The sequence below is a fragment of the Catharus ustulatus genome, chromosome 21 (genome assembly GCF_009819885.2).
Source record: "Catharus ustulatus isolate bCatUst1 chromosome 21, bCatUst1.pri.v2, whole genome shotgun sequence".
Lineage (NCBI taxonomy): Eukaryota > Metazoa > Chordata > Aves > Passeriformes > Turdidae > Catharus > Catharus ustulatus.
The window spans coordinates 2,574,018-2,589,673 of record NC_046241.1 but is presented as its reverse complement, the minus strand read 5'-3'; the positions used below and the strand labels follow the sequence as shown (position 1 = coordinate 2,589,673).

General features: G+C 60.6%; 1 protein-coding gene across 2 annotated transcripts in view; it reads right to left on the bottom strand.

The window, feature by feature from the left end:
• The window catches only part of STXBP1 (syntaxin binding protein 1), a 20,176-nt gene extending 4,520 nt beyond the window's left edge, over positions 1 to 15,656 (bottom strand). The window contains exons 1-17 of one of the 2 annotated variants that reach the window (XM_033077337.1): positions 15,510 to 15,656; positions 6,380 to 6,429; positions 6,168 to 6,249; positions 5,414 to 5,490; positions 5,179 to 5,257; positions 4,959 to 5,062; positions 4,155 to 4,303; positions 3,745 to 3,829; positions 3,461 to 3,591; positions 3,002 to 3,109; positions 2,826 to 2,886; positions 2,269 to 2,334; positions 2,040 to 2,120; positions 1,803 to 1,941; positions 1,546 to 1,655; positions 1,337 to 1,438; positions 191 to 276 (exon numbers count right to left, since the gene is read on the bottom strand). In XM_033077337.1, coding sequence (XP_032933228.1) covers positions 191 to 276; positions 1,337 to 1,438; positions 1,546 to 1,655; positions 1,803 to 1,941; positions 2,040 to 2,120; positions 2,269 to 2,334; positions 2,826 to 2,886; positions 3,002 to 3,109; positions 3,461 to 3,591; positions 3,745 to 3,829; positions 4,155 to 4,303; positions 4,959 to 5,062; positions 5,179 to 5,257; positions 5,414 to 5,490; positions 6,168 to 6,249; positions 6,380 to 6,429; positions 15,510 to 15,546 — 1,547 coding nt within the window. In that variant the 5' untranslated portion in view covers positions 15,547 to 15,656. The remainder of the gene's footprint in view (positions 1 to 190; positions 277 to 1,336; positions 1,439 to 1,545; positions 1,656 to 1,802; positions 1,942 to 2,039; positions 2,121 to 2,268; positions 2,335 to 2,825; positions 2,887 to 3,001; positions 3,110 to 3,460; positions 3,592 to 3,744; positions 3,830 to 4,154; positions 4,304 to 4,958; positions 5,063 to 5,178; positions 5,258 to 5,413; positions 5,491 to 6,167; positions 6,250 to 6,379; positions 6,430 to 15,509) is intronic. The other variant, XM_033077338.1, reaches the window with a different exon arrangement.

Here is a 15,656-nt window from a genome sequence, read left to right as displayed (position 1 = left end):
GGCTGAGGGAGGGAAACTGAGAGCTGGGGTGCCTCAAGGGAATGGAGACATGAAGGGCCTGAGGGGAAACTGAGGCACAGGATGCCTGAATGCCCCAGAGCAGCTCCCAGACTGCTGCTGGATGCAGCCCTGGGCCGGGCTGGGCTGGCTGCTGGTGCAGCTGGGGGTGGTCAGGGAGGAGGGCACACACCTGACGGCAGTGGTGCTGAAGGAGGCGGAGGAGCGGGTGGAGATGTACGGGTAGTGCTTGGTGTCCAGCTTGTCATCGATGGCATCCTAGGACAGAGAGCCAGGGGTCAGCCAGGAGCCAGGCACAGCCCCTGGCCCCACAGGATTCCCCTCCTGAGAAGCTCAGGAGCAGGTGCTGAGCTGCAGGTTTCAGCCCAGGGACATGCTGCTGCTTCAGCAGTGGCAGAGGGTCAGTGCCACCTGGGAGACCTTGCTGAGGTGCTGCTGCTGCCCTGGGCAGGCCCCTCTGTCCTGGGGGCGAGGCTGAAGGGTGTCCTGGGGGTGAAGCCACCCCAGGGGAGGGTTGTGACAAAGGAAAATACGAACTCTGTGTTTCTGGGACCTGAGGGAGCTGCGGCTCTGCTGGGTTGAGGTGAGAGGCCGCACTGAACTGCCCAGTGCAGAGCTCCTGTGACAGCTCCTGAGGACACAGACACAGCTGTACAGAGCCATCCATGCCTGTCCCCTGGCTCTGCTGGTACATTGGTAAGGCCCTGACAAGGCCACCCAGCCTTGGTGGCCATGGTGGCACACACACAACCCAAGCTGTTACTGTATTTGTATTCCAGGGATGCTGAGCAAGTCTGGTTTGGTATGTGCGCACTGAGGGGAGACCTCACTGCAGTCTAAAACTACCTCATGAGGGAAAGAGAAGGGGCAGGCACTGATCTCTGCCCCCTGGGCCAGGGCAGGCTCAGGGGGAGCTCAGGGAAAGGTTCTTCCCCCAGAGGGTGCTGGCACTGCCCAGGCTCCCCAGGGAATGGGCACGGCCCCGAGGCTGCCAGAGCTCCAGGAGCGTTTGGACAGCGCTGCCAGGGATGGACAGGCTGGGATTGTTGGGGGGTCTGCACTGGATTATCCTTGGTATCCCTTCCAACATTCTGGAATTCTGTGCATCCTACCTGGAGGCAGCACTCTCACAGAGGCCAGGAAAGCCTCCCAAAATATCCCAACCATGCTGCAATCCCCGGCAGGGAGCAGCCTAGAGGACATGTGTTCAGAGAGGTGACTGGGCTGGGCTGGCAGCATCCAGGTCTCTGCATGCCCCTTCCTGGGTGTCTCTGGAATTCCCTGCTCTGCCCCAGCCCTGCCCTGGTGGCTGGCTCACCTCCATGATGTCCTTGATCACGGGGGTCCACCGGGACAGCTGGTAGGTCTGCTCGCTGATGCGCTCCTTGCGCTCGGGCTTGCTCCGGCGGCGCAGCGTGGACTGGGCACAGAGCACAGGGACACCCTGAGCCCCCTGAGCAGGGACAGGGACACCCCCCAGGCCACCCCAGAGCAGAGGGGCAGGGGCAGCGGGAGGAGCACACTCACGTCTGTGATGATGGGCACCCCGAGGTGGGCCATGTTGGTGATGATCTCGCTGTCCTCTGCCGGGATCTGAGCGTGCTGGATCAGCTTGTTCAGGTTCTCCTCAGTGATTCCTGCCAATGACACAGGAGGGGTTAATCTCACTGAGGGGACACAGCCCCTCTGCTGCCATCTCAGGACACTCAGCCTGCTCAGGGAGGCAAGGCTGGGTTTTCCCAGCTGGATCAGCCCTGCCCACACCCCTGCCCAGGCATCCTCACCATTCTTCAGGAAGATGTAGAGCAAGATGATGCGGATCTTGTCATAGGTGCTGACATTGCCATCCAGCAGGATGGGGACAATGGCCCTCATGGGGTCCTTGATCTTCTCTCCTTCAGCATCGGTGCCCATGGCCAGGTCCTGCAGAGAGCACGAGCTCATCCCCACTGCATCCTGCGAGGGTGGAGCTGCACCCCCAATGTTCCTGGGGGAACGTGGGGCTGGGGAATATTTGGTACCTGCTCAACTCGGCAGAGCTTGTCCACAGTGCCCTGGTAGTGCTTCATGCAGTCCTCAGCCAGGTGCAGGTGGGTCGAGTACTGGGGACACAAGAGTGGTCACCTCACAGCGCTGGCAGCACTGAGGGTCCCTGTGCCACCACCCATGGCCAGGGGAGAGCTGCCACCTCCTGCTCCCCATGAGTGGGGTGGGCTCAGTCACTGAACACACAGTGCCCCCTCCCCATACCTTGCTGAGCTCCTTCTGGTACTGTGGCATCTTCTTCAGCATCTGGGACAGGTCCCTCATGGTGGTCTGTGAGGGAAGGGGACATGGTCACACGTGAGCCCTCCTGTGGGGGTTTGGTGACACCTGATGTGTCACTGCCAGGTCTCCTCCCCTGAAGCTGAGAGGCACGAGGGGTCTGCAGCTCTGCAAACTGGGGCACAGTTGGGAGAAATCCCCTGAGGAATCCTCCCTGAGGCTCTCCCTCTGGGAGCCTCGTGTGCCTGGCTGGGACTCAGATGGGCCTTTCAGCTTCTGGCCACTTTTACATCCTACTGCCACCAGGGTCCCCTCACTGTCACCAACTCAGGGAGCAGGGACAGAGCAGCTGCTGTGGGAGGTGCTCAGACCCTGTGCTCGGGCAAGCTGACCCCTGGGTGCAGAGCTGTCCCAAAGCACCCCACTTTCCAGCCCACAGCCATCTCCCCCTGCCAGGAACACGACCACCCCTCTTCCTTGGCCAAGTGTCCCCAGGAGACCCCACCATGTGCCAGCCCCAGCTCAGTAATGCATCAGGTCACCTTGTCACCCGTGTTCATCCTCTTGCTGGAAGAAAACTCCTTCAGGGACCGGGTCACCTCCCTGGAGAGAGGAGCAGGGCAGAGCTGTGAGTGGGGAGGGGACCCTCACAGTGGGGTGGGTGGCAATGCCAAGCCAGTGTCCCACCCAGGCAGCAAACCAGCCCCAGGGCACTCACTGGGACACCTCGGCGATGTGCTTGTGGCGCAGGGTGACCCACAGGTCATCATCCTCATCCAGGAGAACCTCCTTGATCCGGGCCTCACCAATGCCACTGGTCTCGTACCTGGGATGAGGGGAGGGGTGTCAGGATGTCACAGTGGGGATGGGGCGGAGGGCACACACAGACCCCTCACTGCTGACTTTAGGGAGGTGGGGGGACATGAGGGCTCTTCTTGGCTCTGCAGTGATTTCAGCTGAGATTGACCTCTTCCCTTGTACCCTTCAACTCCTAAATGTTGGGAAGGGGCTCAGTGCTGAAGGCTGGACAAGCCCTTTCTGTCCCAGTCCTGCCAGAGTGCAGCACTGCTGTCTCCCAAGGGAGGACTTGTGATGGATGGAGGGATGCTGAGCCCCCAGCTGCAGCTCTAGGACTGGCCTCAGGGCTGTCACAAGGGGATGGCAGCACTGCACTCACTTGTAGACATCGTTCTCGATGGGCAGCAGGTCATAGCTCATGGCCTGGAAGGTCAGCTCGTGCAGCACTGGGGATGCAGGGTCGAAGCCACGGTCCAGGATGAGGAGCTGGGAGCGAGCCTTGTCCGGACCCTGCGGGCACAGCAGGGCCATCAGCACCGGGCTGGGGCTCCCCCAGCCCCACAGGGCTCAGGGGCTGTGCTGGGCTCTGCTGTGTGGCTGCCACAGGGCAGAGTTTGAGCAGGACCCCCAGCACCCTCCCTCGGGGCTGCCAGCAGCGCTCACCTCGCCCATGGTGGGGTCATCAGCCTTGTAGGCATCCAGCTTGTCCTGGATGAGCTGTGCCAGCATGGCATTGTCCTTGTAATCCCTGGGAGAGGCAGGGGGACAGGTCAGCCCCACAGGGCACAGCATGGGGAGGAGATGTTGGCTTCCCTGTGCAACATCCTTGGCTCATGGCAGAGCAGGGACCCGAGCAGGCTGTGCTGCCCATTCCCACCTCTCCTCAAAGAGCTCCACTTTGCCTTGGTGCCACTTAAAATTTCAGGATCCCAACCCTCTCAGCTCCCCAGATCATCATGAGCCAGTTTACACTGAGCATGGCTGGCTGTCCCTGCCACCAGCCCATCCCTCCCCGTGCCCTGCCCTGCCCTGCACACAGCAGCCTCCCCCCCAGCCGCGATGCCCGCACTCACCCGCGGTACCGCACGGCTGGGTACTCCTTCAGGGTGGCACAGAGCGTGGCAATCTGCTCTGCCAGCCGCTCCAGGATCGGGTTCTTCATCTGCGCCTTGTGTGGGCTGTAAAAGCTCTGGAAGGAGTCGGCTGAATCCAGAGAATAAACCTGGGGTGCAGAGGGAGGGAGGTCAGAGGGGATGTCTGCAGAGCTGGGTTTGGAAACCACATCCATCCCCAGATGGAGCCAGCTGAGCCTGGCACCAAGCAGGAGCTCAGCGAAGCTCAGGGCATCCCAGGTAGGATCCTTATCCATGTGTCCCTCCCAGCTGAGCAGAGACAGAACACCCCTGCCCTCAGCAGTCACCTGCTCCCAGGCAGGGAAACAGAGACTGGGGACAAGCAGAAACACACTGATCCCCAGCAGTGCCCCCAGTAAAAACCACAGGAAGGTGCCAAGAGGTCACTCCCTAGGAATGCTGAGGATTGAAGGGTTAATGGTACCAAGGAGTTCTGGTATGTCTGTCCCCAGGTTTCTTTGTCCCCAGCAAGGGCAGATGGCCCAGGGCCAGCTCCCTGGTGTTCTTGGCTGGTGGCTGGGGTGATGGCAGAGCTGGCCAGCACAGCTGTGGGCACAGGGCCAAGGCACTGCACCCGCTAAATCCCCTGTGGGATCAGCCCAGCAAGTCATCTAAGGAGACAGGGAGGCAGAGCAAGGAGCCAGCTGGGGCTGCAAGGCTGTTACACAAACCCTGCTGGGCTGAGAGGCACCTGGAGCACCCCCTGGCTGTCCCACAGCCTGTCCCACCCCAGCCCAGGCTCACCTGGGACTCAGAAGGGAGGAAGGCAATGTTGATCTCCGTCAGGGTCTTGATGACCTTGGCAGCCCGGGATTTCACCAGCTCGTTGAACAGGGCATCAGGACAGGCTGCAAGGGGAGGAGGAGCAGGAGGGGGGTGCTCAGCATCTCTCCATCCATCATCCTCATCCCTCCCCACCTGCTGGCACCATTCCAGTGCCAGTCCCTCCCCTCTGGGCACTCACAGTCAGTGAAGAAGACATGGGCAGCTCTGTACTTGGAGGTGGGGGGATCCTTGAAGTCGTTGATAAGGGAGTGGATGGACTGGAAGAGAGAGGGAGCAGCTGGGCTGGGCAGGATGGCACTGTGGGCCTCCCTCCTGGCTCAGGTGAGCTCTGCACCTCCATCCCATCACCTCACTGGAGCCAGCTGCCCATCCCAGCACCTCAGCCAGGCCACAGTGCCCCACACTGCACTCACCTTCTCGGAGGGGGTGATGAGGTACACGGCCTCCAGGCTGGGCAGGGGCTCCCGGCGCTTGTTGATGTCTTCCACAACTTGGGGGGAAAAACAGGGGTCATGGTAGGCAGGGCTGTGGGCAGGGCACTGAGCCACACAGGGCTGTTGGACACCCCAGGGTGGTAGGATATCCCATGGCAGCCCCTCCATATCCAAAACAGCCCCAGGCACTCATCCCTGCCCACCCAGGAGCTGGACACCCCTGCCCCCCCATTCCAGCCTGTGGTCCCTGCTTGAACTCTGGGTGTGGGCACCTGGCAGGTCCCAGGGGCCATGGATCTGTCTGTGCTGCTGCTCCCTTGGTTTATCCTCACAGCCCCCTCCACCTGAGGATGAAGCTCTGGCTGTACCCAGACAAACCCCACTATCCCCAACACCTCCCAGCATCCAGCCTGGCATTTCCCTCTCTTTCCCAAGTGTTGCAGGGAGCTATTTAATTATTAGGCTGATAAAAACGAACACCTCCTGGTCCCCTCCTGGAACTGAAGGGCTGCCAGGGGACAAGGTGTTCTGGTTGCTCCAGCCCCAGCAGGCAAGGAGGGACCTGAGGAAATCCAGCCTGGCACCAGGAGCCGTCCATGGCATCCCAGCTGGGATAGGGCTGGGTGGGGGCTGTGCCAACCGCCCTGTGCCAGCCTGGAGATGCCTCTGTGGGTGTCCTGGGAGATCTGGCTCTCCCCACAGGCAGTGTGGGAGGCAGGGAGGGGGTACTCACTGGTTATGCCCTCTGTCATGATGTCGGTCATCTTGCAGCAGGAGGAGAGCATGCGCATGCTCAGCTGGTCCACCACCAGTACCTGGGGACAGGTGAGCACCCTGTGAGCACCCTGTGAGCTGGGGGCACAGCAGGACCTTCCCCACCCTGCCCACACCTGCCCCCTTCCCTGCTTCCTCCCCTCCTGGCCCCTCCCTGCCTTTGGTGCTCACCTTCCATTCCCCCTTCTTCTTCACTTTCCGGATCACATCGTGCATAATCTCTGCAACAAAGGGGACAGGGGCAGTGGTGAGACCCCAATTTCCATCCTACAGCACCCCAGAGGCTGCTGGCAGCAGCAGGGGCTGCACTGGGGGCACCAAACCCCGCCATGTGCAGGGTCACACTGAGCCTCACTCACCCTGTGCCTTAACTGGGGATGCAGGAGGGGACTGGGGTGGTTTTGGGGTACCCAGGGAGGGGTGGTCACCCCCCAGCCCTGTTTTTCTCTTGTGCTTGGCACTCACAGACAGACCCCAGGCTGGTCTGGGGGTCCCTTTGGGGAGCCTGGGGGCCACCCCACGAGGTTCAGTCCTAATCCCAAGTGCTGGGAAAGCAACAGCAGCTTAAGAGCTCCTTTTAGAAACAAGAATCAAGCGGCCTGAGCCTGTTCCTTGTAATCCCTCACAATCCCATTTCACCTCCCATGGCTGCCAGGCTTATGCAACCAGTCAGGACAGCAGCACCTCTGGGACCCCCCCCCAAATTCCCCTGCTCCTGGGAGATGCAGCTCAGGGACACCAGGAGGTGGCAGTGGGACAACCTTTGAGGCTGGGTTGCAGGAAGGGGTGTTCAAGCCTTGCCCTCCTGCCAGTGCTGCCCTGACATGTTCTGGGGGAACAAGGTGCCCCCCAAACCCTTTCACCTCAGTGTGTGACCCACTGTCCCTCACAGAGCTGAGCCTGAGGACAGCAGTCTGTGCCCTGTTCTCACACAGTATTTTCCCCTGGATTTTATCCCTGCAGGGTTTTGCTCTGAGCCCCTGATGCCAGGGACAGGGATGGAAATACCCAGTAAAAAGCCAGTTAAGGAATGTCCCTAAATTAGAAAACAGAGGTGTGAGGATGTCACCCTGCCAGCCTCAGCCTTGGGAGCCTTCCCTGTGGGTCACCCCAAGGGTGCTGGTTCCCTGGGTAAAGCCAGCAGGGTCCAGAGCTGGCACTGGTGCCAGCAGGGATTAAACAGGAGCCTCTGAGTGTCACTGTCTGTCTGCCCTGCTGCAAAAACAGAAAACAGCCAAGCCTCAATGCCATTCCTACCACTGCACACCCATCACCTTTCCCAGCTAATCTGCCTGCAGGGAGCCCCAAAGGACACTGGCCTTGCCCTTGGTGTCCTGCCTGCCCTTGGTCCCATCCCTTGGCCTCTCCATGGGGAGAGGGGGCACAGGGCAGCTCCAGGCTGGGAAAGGGGGGCTGGAAGGTACCTGAGTGCCTGAACATGCATCCACCAAATGCACCAGGAATTGTCCCCTGTGGGCAGAGCTGGCAGTGAGGGCTGCCTGTGCACCCAGTGCTGCTCCCTGCTCCCCCTGACACGGGGCACAGCAGGGCAGGAGCGATGCCAGCACATCCCTGCTCCTCCTGCCATCACTCACACTTGGCTCCTGCCCTGCAGTGAGGATCCAGCAACAACAGCACTGTCTGCAGGGCAGCACCAGGGCTCCAGCACTATCATCCCATCCCACCCCATCCCACAGGCTCCAGCACCATCATCCCATCCCATCCCATCCCATCCCATCCCACCCCACCCCACAACCTCCATCCCAGTAAAGCACAGAGGGCCATGGTGGTGCACCATGAAAGGGGTCAGCAAAAAGCAGCAGCCAGGAGGAATTGCTGCCCCTGAAATGAAAATCAGGGAAGGAAGGGCATGCTATGGCCCAGGGCATGGTGTTCCCATGGGGAAAGTGGGCCCAAGGGCATGAGATTCCCAAAAAGGGCTCCCAAATTGCTGCCTCAGCCCCCCCTGAGCGTGTCCTTGCTGTGGCAGCAGCTGCAGGGGACGTTGTGGCTCTGTGGGAACGCTGTGTCCCTCCTGCACAGGGATGGGTTGGGCTGGATGGAGGATGCTTGAGGGGGGGAGCATCTGCCTGGCTGCAAAAAGTGCTGCTACATCCCCAGCCCAGCCCTGGAACCAAGATGGGCCTCTCAGAGCAGGAACTGGGCACTTCAAAGGGTAATTTCTCTGAGCTTTGTAGGTTTAGGGTGTCAATCCCTAAATCCCTGATCCCCAGGCACATCAATGTCCTCTCCTGCCCTGACCATGGGTCAGATCTGACTCCAAGTTTTGGCTTTTTCACTGCCAGAGCCAGCTCAGAGACCAGGCAGGGTCAGGAAAGAGGCACAGAGCATCCTCCAGAGAGTTCCAGGGTCCTGCCAAAGGGCACAAACTCTAGCACAAGCTGGAGATTGGGGTCACATTTAGGGAGATATGGCTCTGAATGTCCCCTCCTGGTGTCCCTGCAGCAGCCAGGAAACCCCAGCTTAGGGCAGAGTACTCTGGACTCCCAGGGGAAATGGGAGGTGCTGAGGTGCCAAGGTCCTCCAGCCATGCCCAGTCCCCTCTCAGAAGTGGTGCTCTCCCATTCCACATCAGCAGCCAGATGTTGCTGTCCATGGCCTCAAACATCTGGCCAGACAGAGTTTTTAGGATCTAACATCACTTGGTGATGCTCACAGCCAAGTTTTTCATCTTGGAGATAAAAACAGGTTTCAGGGGGAAGAAATCCATTAGCATCTCAGTGCCTGCAACCCTTGGCTTGTCTGGACCTACAACATCACATCTGTTTCTTTCAGGCTGAAAGAACTTTCATGACAATTTTTCCCAAAAGCAGAGAATACACACAGCTCTGGATCCTCCCCCAGCATCAGAGCCCATGGACTGAATTCAGGGCTGAATGCAGAACCTCTGGAGCAGTCTGGCCCTGAAAGTGCCAGCAGGGAGGTGTCATGTTGGACACCCAGCACCTGCAGGCAGGCTCCTTCTCAGGGATGTGACCCCTGTCACTGCCAAGCAGGTGACACGCTGGCCTAGTAGGACTTGAGCCCATCCATCCCTCCAAGAGGCTTATCCCACGTTATTTATACCCTGGCCTTCCCCCAGGCCAGCCTGGGGCAGGGAAAGAGCCAGCCCTATGTGTCCCACTGGAGCTGGGGAAGGAGGGAGAGTCCCTGCCATGACAACAAAGCTGGGTCCCAAGAGATGGACCCATTTTGGGATCCCCAGAGATGGATCCATTTAGGGATCCCCAAAAGATGGACCCTTTTTATGATGCCTCAGGAGATGGACCCATTTTGGGGTTCCCCAAGCCCATCATCCTAGTTCAGAAACAGGCCTGGAAGCTGATGAGCAGCCCTAGTGGGAGGTAAAGCCCATGAGACACCAGGGTGGGGATGCTGCAGCCAGGGACACTCAGGCCCTTCCCTCCTGGAAATCCCTGCTGCTCAGAAATGCTCCTTCACTGCCACATCCCAGGACCTCACCTGTGGCCTGATGTGGCACAGGAAGATGGAGCTGTGTGATGGATGGGCAGCAGTTGATCCCAACCATGAGCTTTTCACTCTCCTCACACATCCTGTGAGGATCCCAAATCCCTGGGCAGCTCTGGAGAGCTGGATCACAGAAACCCAGTGAGATTTGCTGGAGTCCCACTTCTCCTAAAAAGCTGTCAGGCTGCATCTCCCAGACAGACATGTTTGGCTTTGGGTTGGCCTGGCAACTGCATTTGTGCTGGTTCATTAATTAATTGCTCAAGCCAGTGTGGAAGTTGCACTGATCCAAGCACGGCTGGATGGAGTGCAGAGGGCCCCAGCTCCAAGCAGCCCCAGCTGGGGCTCTGCAGGTGCCATCCCCAAATGAAACAGGCAGCACAGAGCAGAGGTGGCAGGAATGGCCTTCCATGGCCACCAGCACCACCCAGCCCATGGAAATCACTGAGGAGACAAAGCCCAGCTGATGTCCCTCAGCATCCCATCAGGGATGACCTGAGCCTGGACAGTGCTGTGCCCAAAACCCAAACAAGTCTCAAACACCTCAAGTCTTGAACATCCCTATTTCCCACTGGATTATGCCCACCTGGAAGCCCTCAGGCTTCCTGGAGGACACATTCCTCACCCAGGAATGCAGGGATTAGTCCCAGTCATGGTGGTAACCTGTGTTTAATTCCTCTTTTTCCAGTTTGCTTTGCTCTCATGAAGGATGTCCACATTTATCCCTGCTGGGCAAAGCCCTGGGAAAGCTGCACAGCCTAGGGAGGAGGAGGATGGAGACCTGGGGCTCTTGAACTCTGCAGAAATTGAGTAACAGCCAGAAGTGAAAAAGGGAAATTAAATGCATGATCACACCCATGAACCCTCTGAGTGCCCTGGAGAAACAGAGGAAAATTCACGAGGTTTTCAGTGCAGGAGGAGGCACAGGGTGACTGTTGGGCTGTCCTGTGCAGGGACAGGAGCTGAACTTTGAAGATCCTCATGGACCCCTTGCAGCTCAGGATACTCTGTGGTAACTCCAGACAATCTCCCTGGGTCTGCACAAGGATCTGGTGCAGAGTTGAGCAGTTTCCCTGTTTGGGTACACTCAGTGACCCACAGCCCTTCAGGTCCCTGCTGGAGGCACCACCAGCACTTGTCCTCTTGCTCCAGATGTTTCCATCCCCAGCTGCTGTCCCTGGCTGTGGTGCTGGTGCTGTGGGCTGCTCTGGTGGTGCTTCAGTGCCAAGAGGAGCCCAGAGTGACTCACACAGTGTCACAGTGTCCCCGAGGGGAGGTGACCCTCACGTGTGGCAGTGACTTCCTGAGCTGGATCTTCTCTGCCTTGATGCCAAACAGAGGAAAACACCAACAAACTGTGGTTCTTTGGTGGGAACCCAGGCTGGGCTGGTCTCCTGTGCCCTCAGGAACGCCAGGGCAGGCTGCAGGGCAGCTGCCATGTGGCTGGGTGGTCCTTGCTGCTCCCTTCTGATGGGCTCCACAAAAGGCCCTCAGGCACAGGTGTGTGCCCATTCCCAGGTTCTCTCACATCCTGGGGGATGTGGGAGCCCACAAATGACAGCACCTTCAGCCCTGCTCTATTTTTGCACTCTCCAGAGCCAAGCTCCTTCCCCGCACCGTGAGTTGGAGGGAGCAGCATCTGCTCCTCAGCGTGCGACCAAAGCCTTGTGATGGTGATGATCCTCCTCTGAAAGGTGTTGATTTTGTGGGAAGAAGGAAGGAATCTCTGCTGGGACACTTTTTCCAAGAGGTGCAGAGGAATCAGACACAGACCTTATATTTTCTTTTCTTCTTAAGAGGGAAAGAGTCTAAATTCTCTCTGTTAGTGGCTTTTTTAACCTGTTTGCACGTGCAGACACTGGTGAGTGCACGCAGTCCTGCCACACTGAGGTTTGTCACTCTTGGTCACCTTCCATGCTCACATATGGGCAGGAGTTTCTCAGCCCCTGGTGCAGACTGGAGATTGAAATTGTCTGCAGTGCCTGTGATGATGGTGAATGCTGAATTTTACAGTGATTTTTTCAAGCTTTTCCAACTTGGAGCCGACACCAGAGGTGAGACACAGCCTGGTGACAGAGCTGCAGCCCCAGCAGAGGCTGTGCCCATTCCTGTACCCACACACCAGGCTGGTGGCACCACGGGGACTGCAGGGAAGTGGGAATTGGCAGCAGACTGGATTCAGGGTCTGCTCCCACCCAGGGTGGAGACAGGGTGCAGAGACCTCCTGCTCCTCACCCATCCACTTCTGCAGCAGGCTGAGGTCACAGCTGTGCCTGTGCAGGCAAGAGGATGCCATGGGCACCCCTGCAATGATACCTGTGCCCTTCACTGCCTCCTCTTCCTCTGTGCCTGGCACAGCCCTTTCCAGGCCTGGCATGGCAGCACACCAGCCGTGTTCCCTGGGCATGAGATGGGCTCAGAACATCCTCCACAAGCAGCACCTGACCCTCCAAGGCCCCCTGTGCCCTCAGCAGGGGCTGGTGCCAGCTGCAGGGTGCCCCAAACAGCCGGGCTGAGCCAGGTCCCTGCAGGTCCCCAGGCTGTGCCCCAGGCTGGCAGCAGCCCCAGCCCTGCCCCTGCCTCCTCCCTGTCCCTGCAGGAGAAGCACAACCCCAGCCCGAGTCCCTGAGTCATGCCCAGGCAGGGCTGGACCCTGGAGAGGCCCAGCTGGGGACACAGAGTGACACTGGGCAGTGTCAGACCTGTCCAGGCAGGGTTTGGCCGTGGGGCTCCTGGGCACAGCCCTGGCAGGAGGCACAGGGCACAGGTCAGCTCTGGGGAGGCTGTGCAGGTGAGGCTGCCCCGTGGGAGGATCACCTGGTGGCCTGGGGGAAAGGTGTTCTCTTGCTGTCTCTGCAAAGTGCTTCCTTATCCCAGGGCTCCTCCGCCTCTCCCGCCTGCCCGTGTCAGCAACGAGCAAAAGGAGCCTTTGGGGAGCCTGAAGGGCTGCAGGGGGTTTTGGATCCAGCATGAAATCACATCCATGTGCTCCAGCTCTGTGTCCTGCACCAGCCCAGCGTGTGGCAGGCGCTGCACAGGTGTCACCCCTGCAGCAGGGCCCGTCTCTCCTCGCTGCTGACAGTTCAGTGAAGTAAAACCAGCCTCCTCCTCCTCCTCACTGCAGGCTGCTGCAGGAGAGCCACCACCACTGGGCTGGGCAGGGCAAGCTCGGGGAAGGTGGCCCTGAGAAGATCCCACGGGCACGAGAGGATGGGAGGGATGTCCGTGCAGTTGGGGGTCAGGTGCAGATTTGGGGATGGGTGTCCTCAGAGCTGCCACTCTCAGCTTAGATTTTCCCAACCAGCTCTCCCTGGGGAGGGACAGAGACACAGCAGGAGGACCTGGTCCTCAAGCACACTCAGCTCCAGCCTATCCAGACAACAGCAGGTGCAGGAGGTGCAGTCACCATCGCTGGACACCTCGGGAAGGCACAGGGACACCCCCAGCACACCCCCCACAGCTCAGGGGGTGACAATCTGCTTCTGCCCCTCTCCTCCTGCAGCCCTGACCCACCTCTCCCCCTGCCCACCACCTCCCACCTCTTCAGAGGCCTCCAAACCCTGTCTTGTTATGGCACCAGCTGGTCAGAGGAATAATCCGGGTCTGGAGGGAAGCCAGGGCAGAATGCAGCTCGGGAGGGGGGGCTGGCGGAGCGAGCCATGGCAACGCGGCAGCATCCTCCCCATCCAGCCTTCCTTCCTTCCCTTCCTCCCGGAGAAGGAGCCCACAGGACATGTCCTGCCTCGGGGTCAGCCCCAGGCTCGGCCCTCTTGCTCCTCAGGAGCAAACATCTCCTGCAGGAAAACCTCCAGGGAGCGCCAGGCTGGCGCAGCCCAGGAAATCTCGTGCCAGCCGCACCGGTGCCCAGCGCCGGAGGGTTTGGGGACCCTGCAGGCTGCTCCCCACTCTGGGGTGCTGGAACAGCCCCCCAAGGCAGGCAGTGATGCAGCAAGCCCAGGAGCCCCCCGTGGCAGCCCCGGGAGCTCCCGATGGCTGCGGGGGAGGCTGGACCCCAGGGTGCTCCCCCGGTGCCACCCCTGGCTCCTCTGCAGCATTCTGCCTGCACAAACCCTGCTCCCCCCTCGCAGCCACCCACGCTTCCCCGCCAGCCCGGCTGCCCGGCTCCACATTATCATTCTCAGTCTGGAATCATGTTTTTCAGGGAAAGAACGGAGCAGTTTGTCACTAAACCCTGAAGGGGAGGATTAAGTCAGATTTCCCTGATGCTGCCTTGAACCTCTCTCTGCGTGTGTGTGTATGCGTGTGTGTCTGTGCTCTCCCCCAGCCTTTCCGGCGCAGACAATGAATGGAAATAAGGGACACGCAGTGGCGCTGGTCTCTGTCCCCTCCGGGCCAGGGCACCGCATGTGGCACTGCCAGGGCTGCGTGGGCAGCGGCTCCAACCCCCCACCCCACATCCCACCGGGCTGGGGACAGCCCTGTCCCCAATCCGGGACCAGCCCCCCAAACCCAACCCAGCCAAGCCCCAGAGCCACCCCCCTCCCCTGCCAATCCTGCAGCACAGGCACACCGGGACACTGCCCTGCCTCTCCCCGTCCATTTTGGGCTCTGTCCCCGACGCAGCAGCCCGGGGGATGGCGCAGCCCCCGTGCCCGCGGCGGTGACACCGGCAGGGTGGCAGGGCCGTGGGGATCCCCCCGTTGTCCCCCCCTGCCCATCACCACCCACCCGATCACACCACCAGCCCGGCCGCGCCATCTGCAGCGGGCGAGGGAGGGCGGGGGGATGGCCACGGGCACGGATGGCACGCCAAAAACACCCCAAAAACCGGCGCAAAAACCAAAAAAATACACCCAGATCCGGCCGCGGCCGGCCACGGTGCCACGGAAATAAACCCTGCGAGAGGCGGGGAGGAGGAGGAGGAGGAAGGCTCATGGCTGCGGGGGGAAGTTCCCACCGGTTCCTGCCCTTTCATTTTCTGCTTTTTTTTTTATTTAATGCGGAGTTTTTTCGCCTTAATTTCGCCCCGGGGAAAGAAGCGCCCCTCCTGCTTCGTCCAGCCTCGGGTGTTTTTTGGAGAACAACCCCCCCGTTCTTCCCCGGGAAAATATCGCCTTGCAACAGCCGGGAAGGAGGAAGCGGGGCCGGGGACGATCGCGCCGTGCCCCCGCCCGCGGCTCCCGGGAACGTTCGGGCCGGGAACGGAGCGGGACCCCCGCGGGGAGGGATGGCCGGGGAGGGGGGACACACACCGGGCACCCCGGCTCGGGGCAGCACGGCCGGGAAAATAATAATAATAATAGTAATAGTAATAATGCTGCTAGGAACGAGAATAATAATGCAATAAACCCCAGCGTTTGAGCGGGATTTGCTGCAGACAAAGCGGGAGGGCCCTGCCGGGCACTGCGCTGGGGGAGGGTTTGGGGGGGTCTGCACCCCTGTGTGCCCCCTCGGGGCTCAGCCTCGGCCCTCTGCGAGCCTGGGGGCCGCGGGGGGATAAAACCGAGGGGTGCCCGAGCGTCTCTGGCTTCCCCGTGCCCCCCGCGCTTTTCCGCCGTGGCCCCGTCACCAACCCACCCCCTCCCCCAGCACTGCAGAAAAGCCCCCAACACCCGCAAGAATCCGGCAAATACACCCGGAAGGTGACAGCACCCCGGACCCCCCCAGCGCACATCGCCAGCGTGTCCCCACGGGGGTGTCCCGTGTCGCCGCGTCCCCCCCGCCCCCCCGAGGGTCCGGATTGCGCATCCGCAGCATCCCCCCACCCCCGGCCGGGGCCGCTCCGGCCCCCCCGCCCCCGCCGCTCCCCCGCGCTGCCCCCACCCAAACCCGCGGGGAGCGCGGCTCTTACTCTCTCCCACCACAGCCTTGAGTCCGATGGGGGCCATGTCTCGGTGCCGGGGGGGCCGCAGCGGCTGGGGGGGGTTTAGGGGGGCACCCGGAGGCGCGCACGGCCGGGCGAGGCTGCGGGTGGCGGCGCAGGGATGCGGAGGGCGGA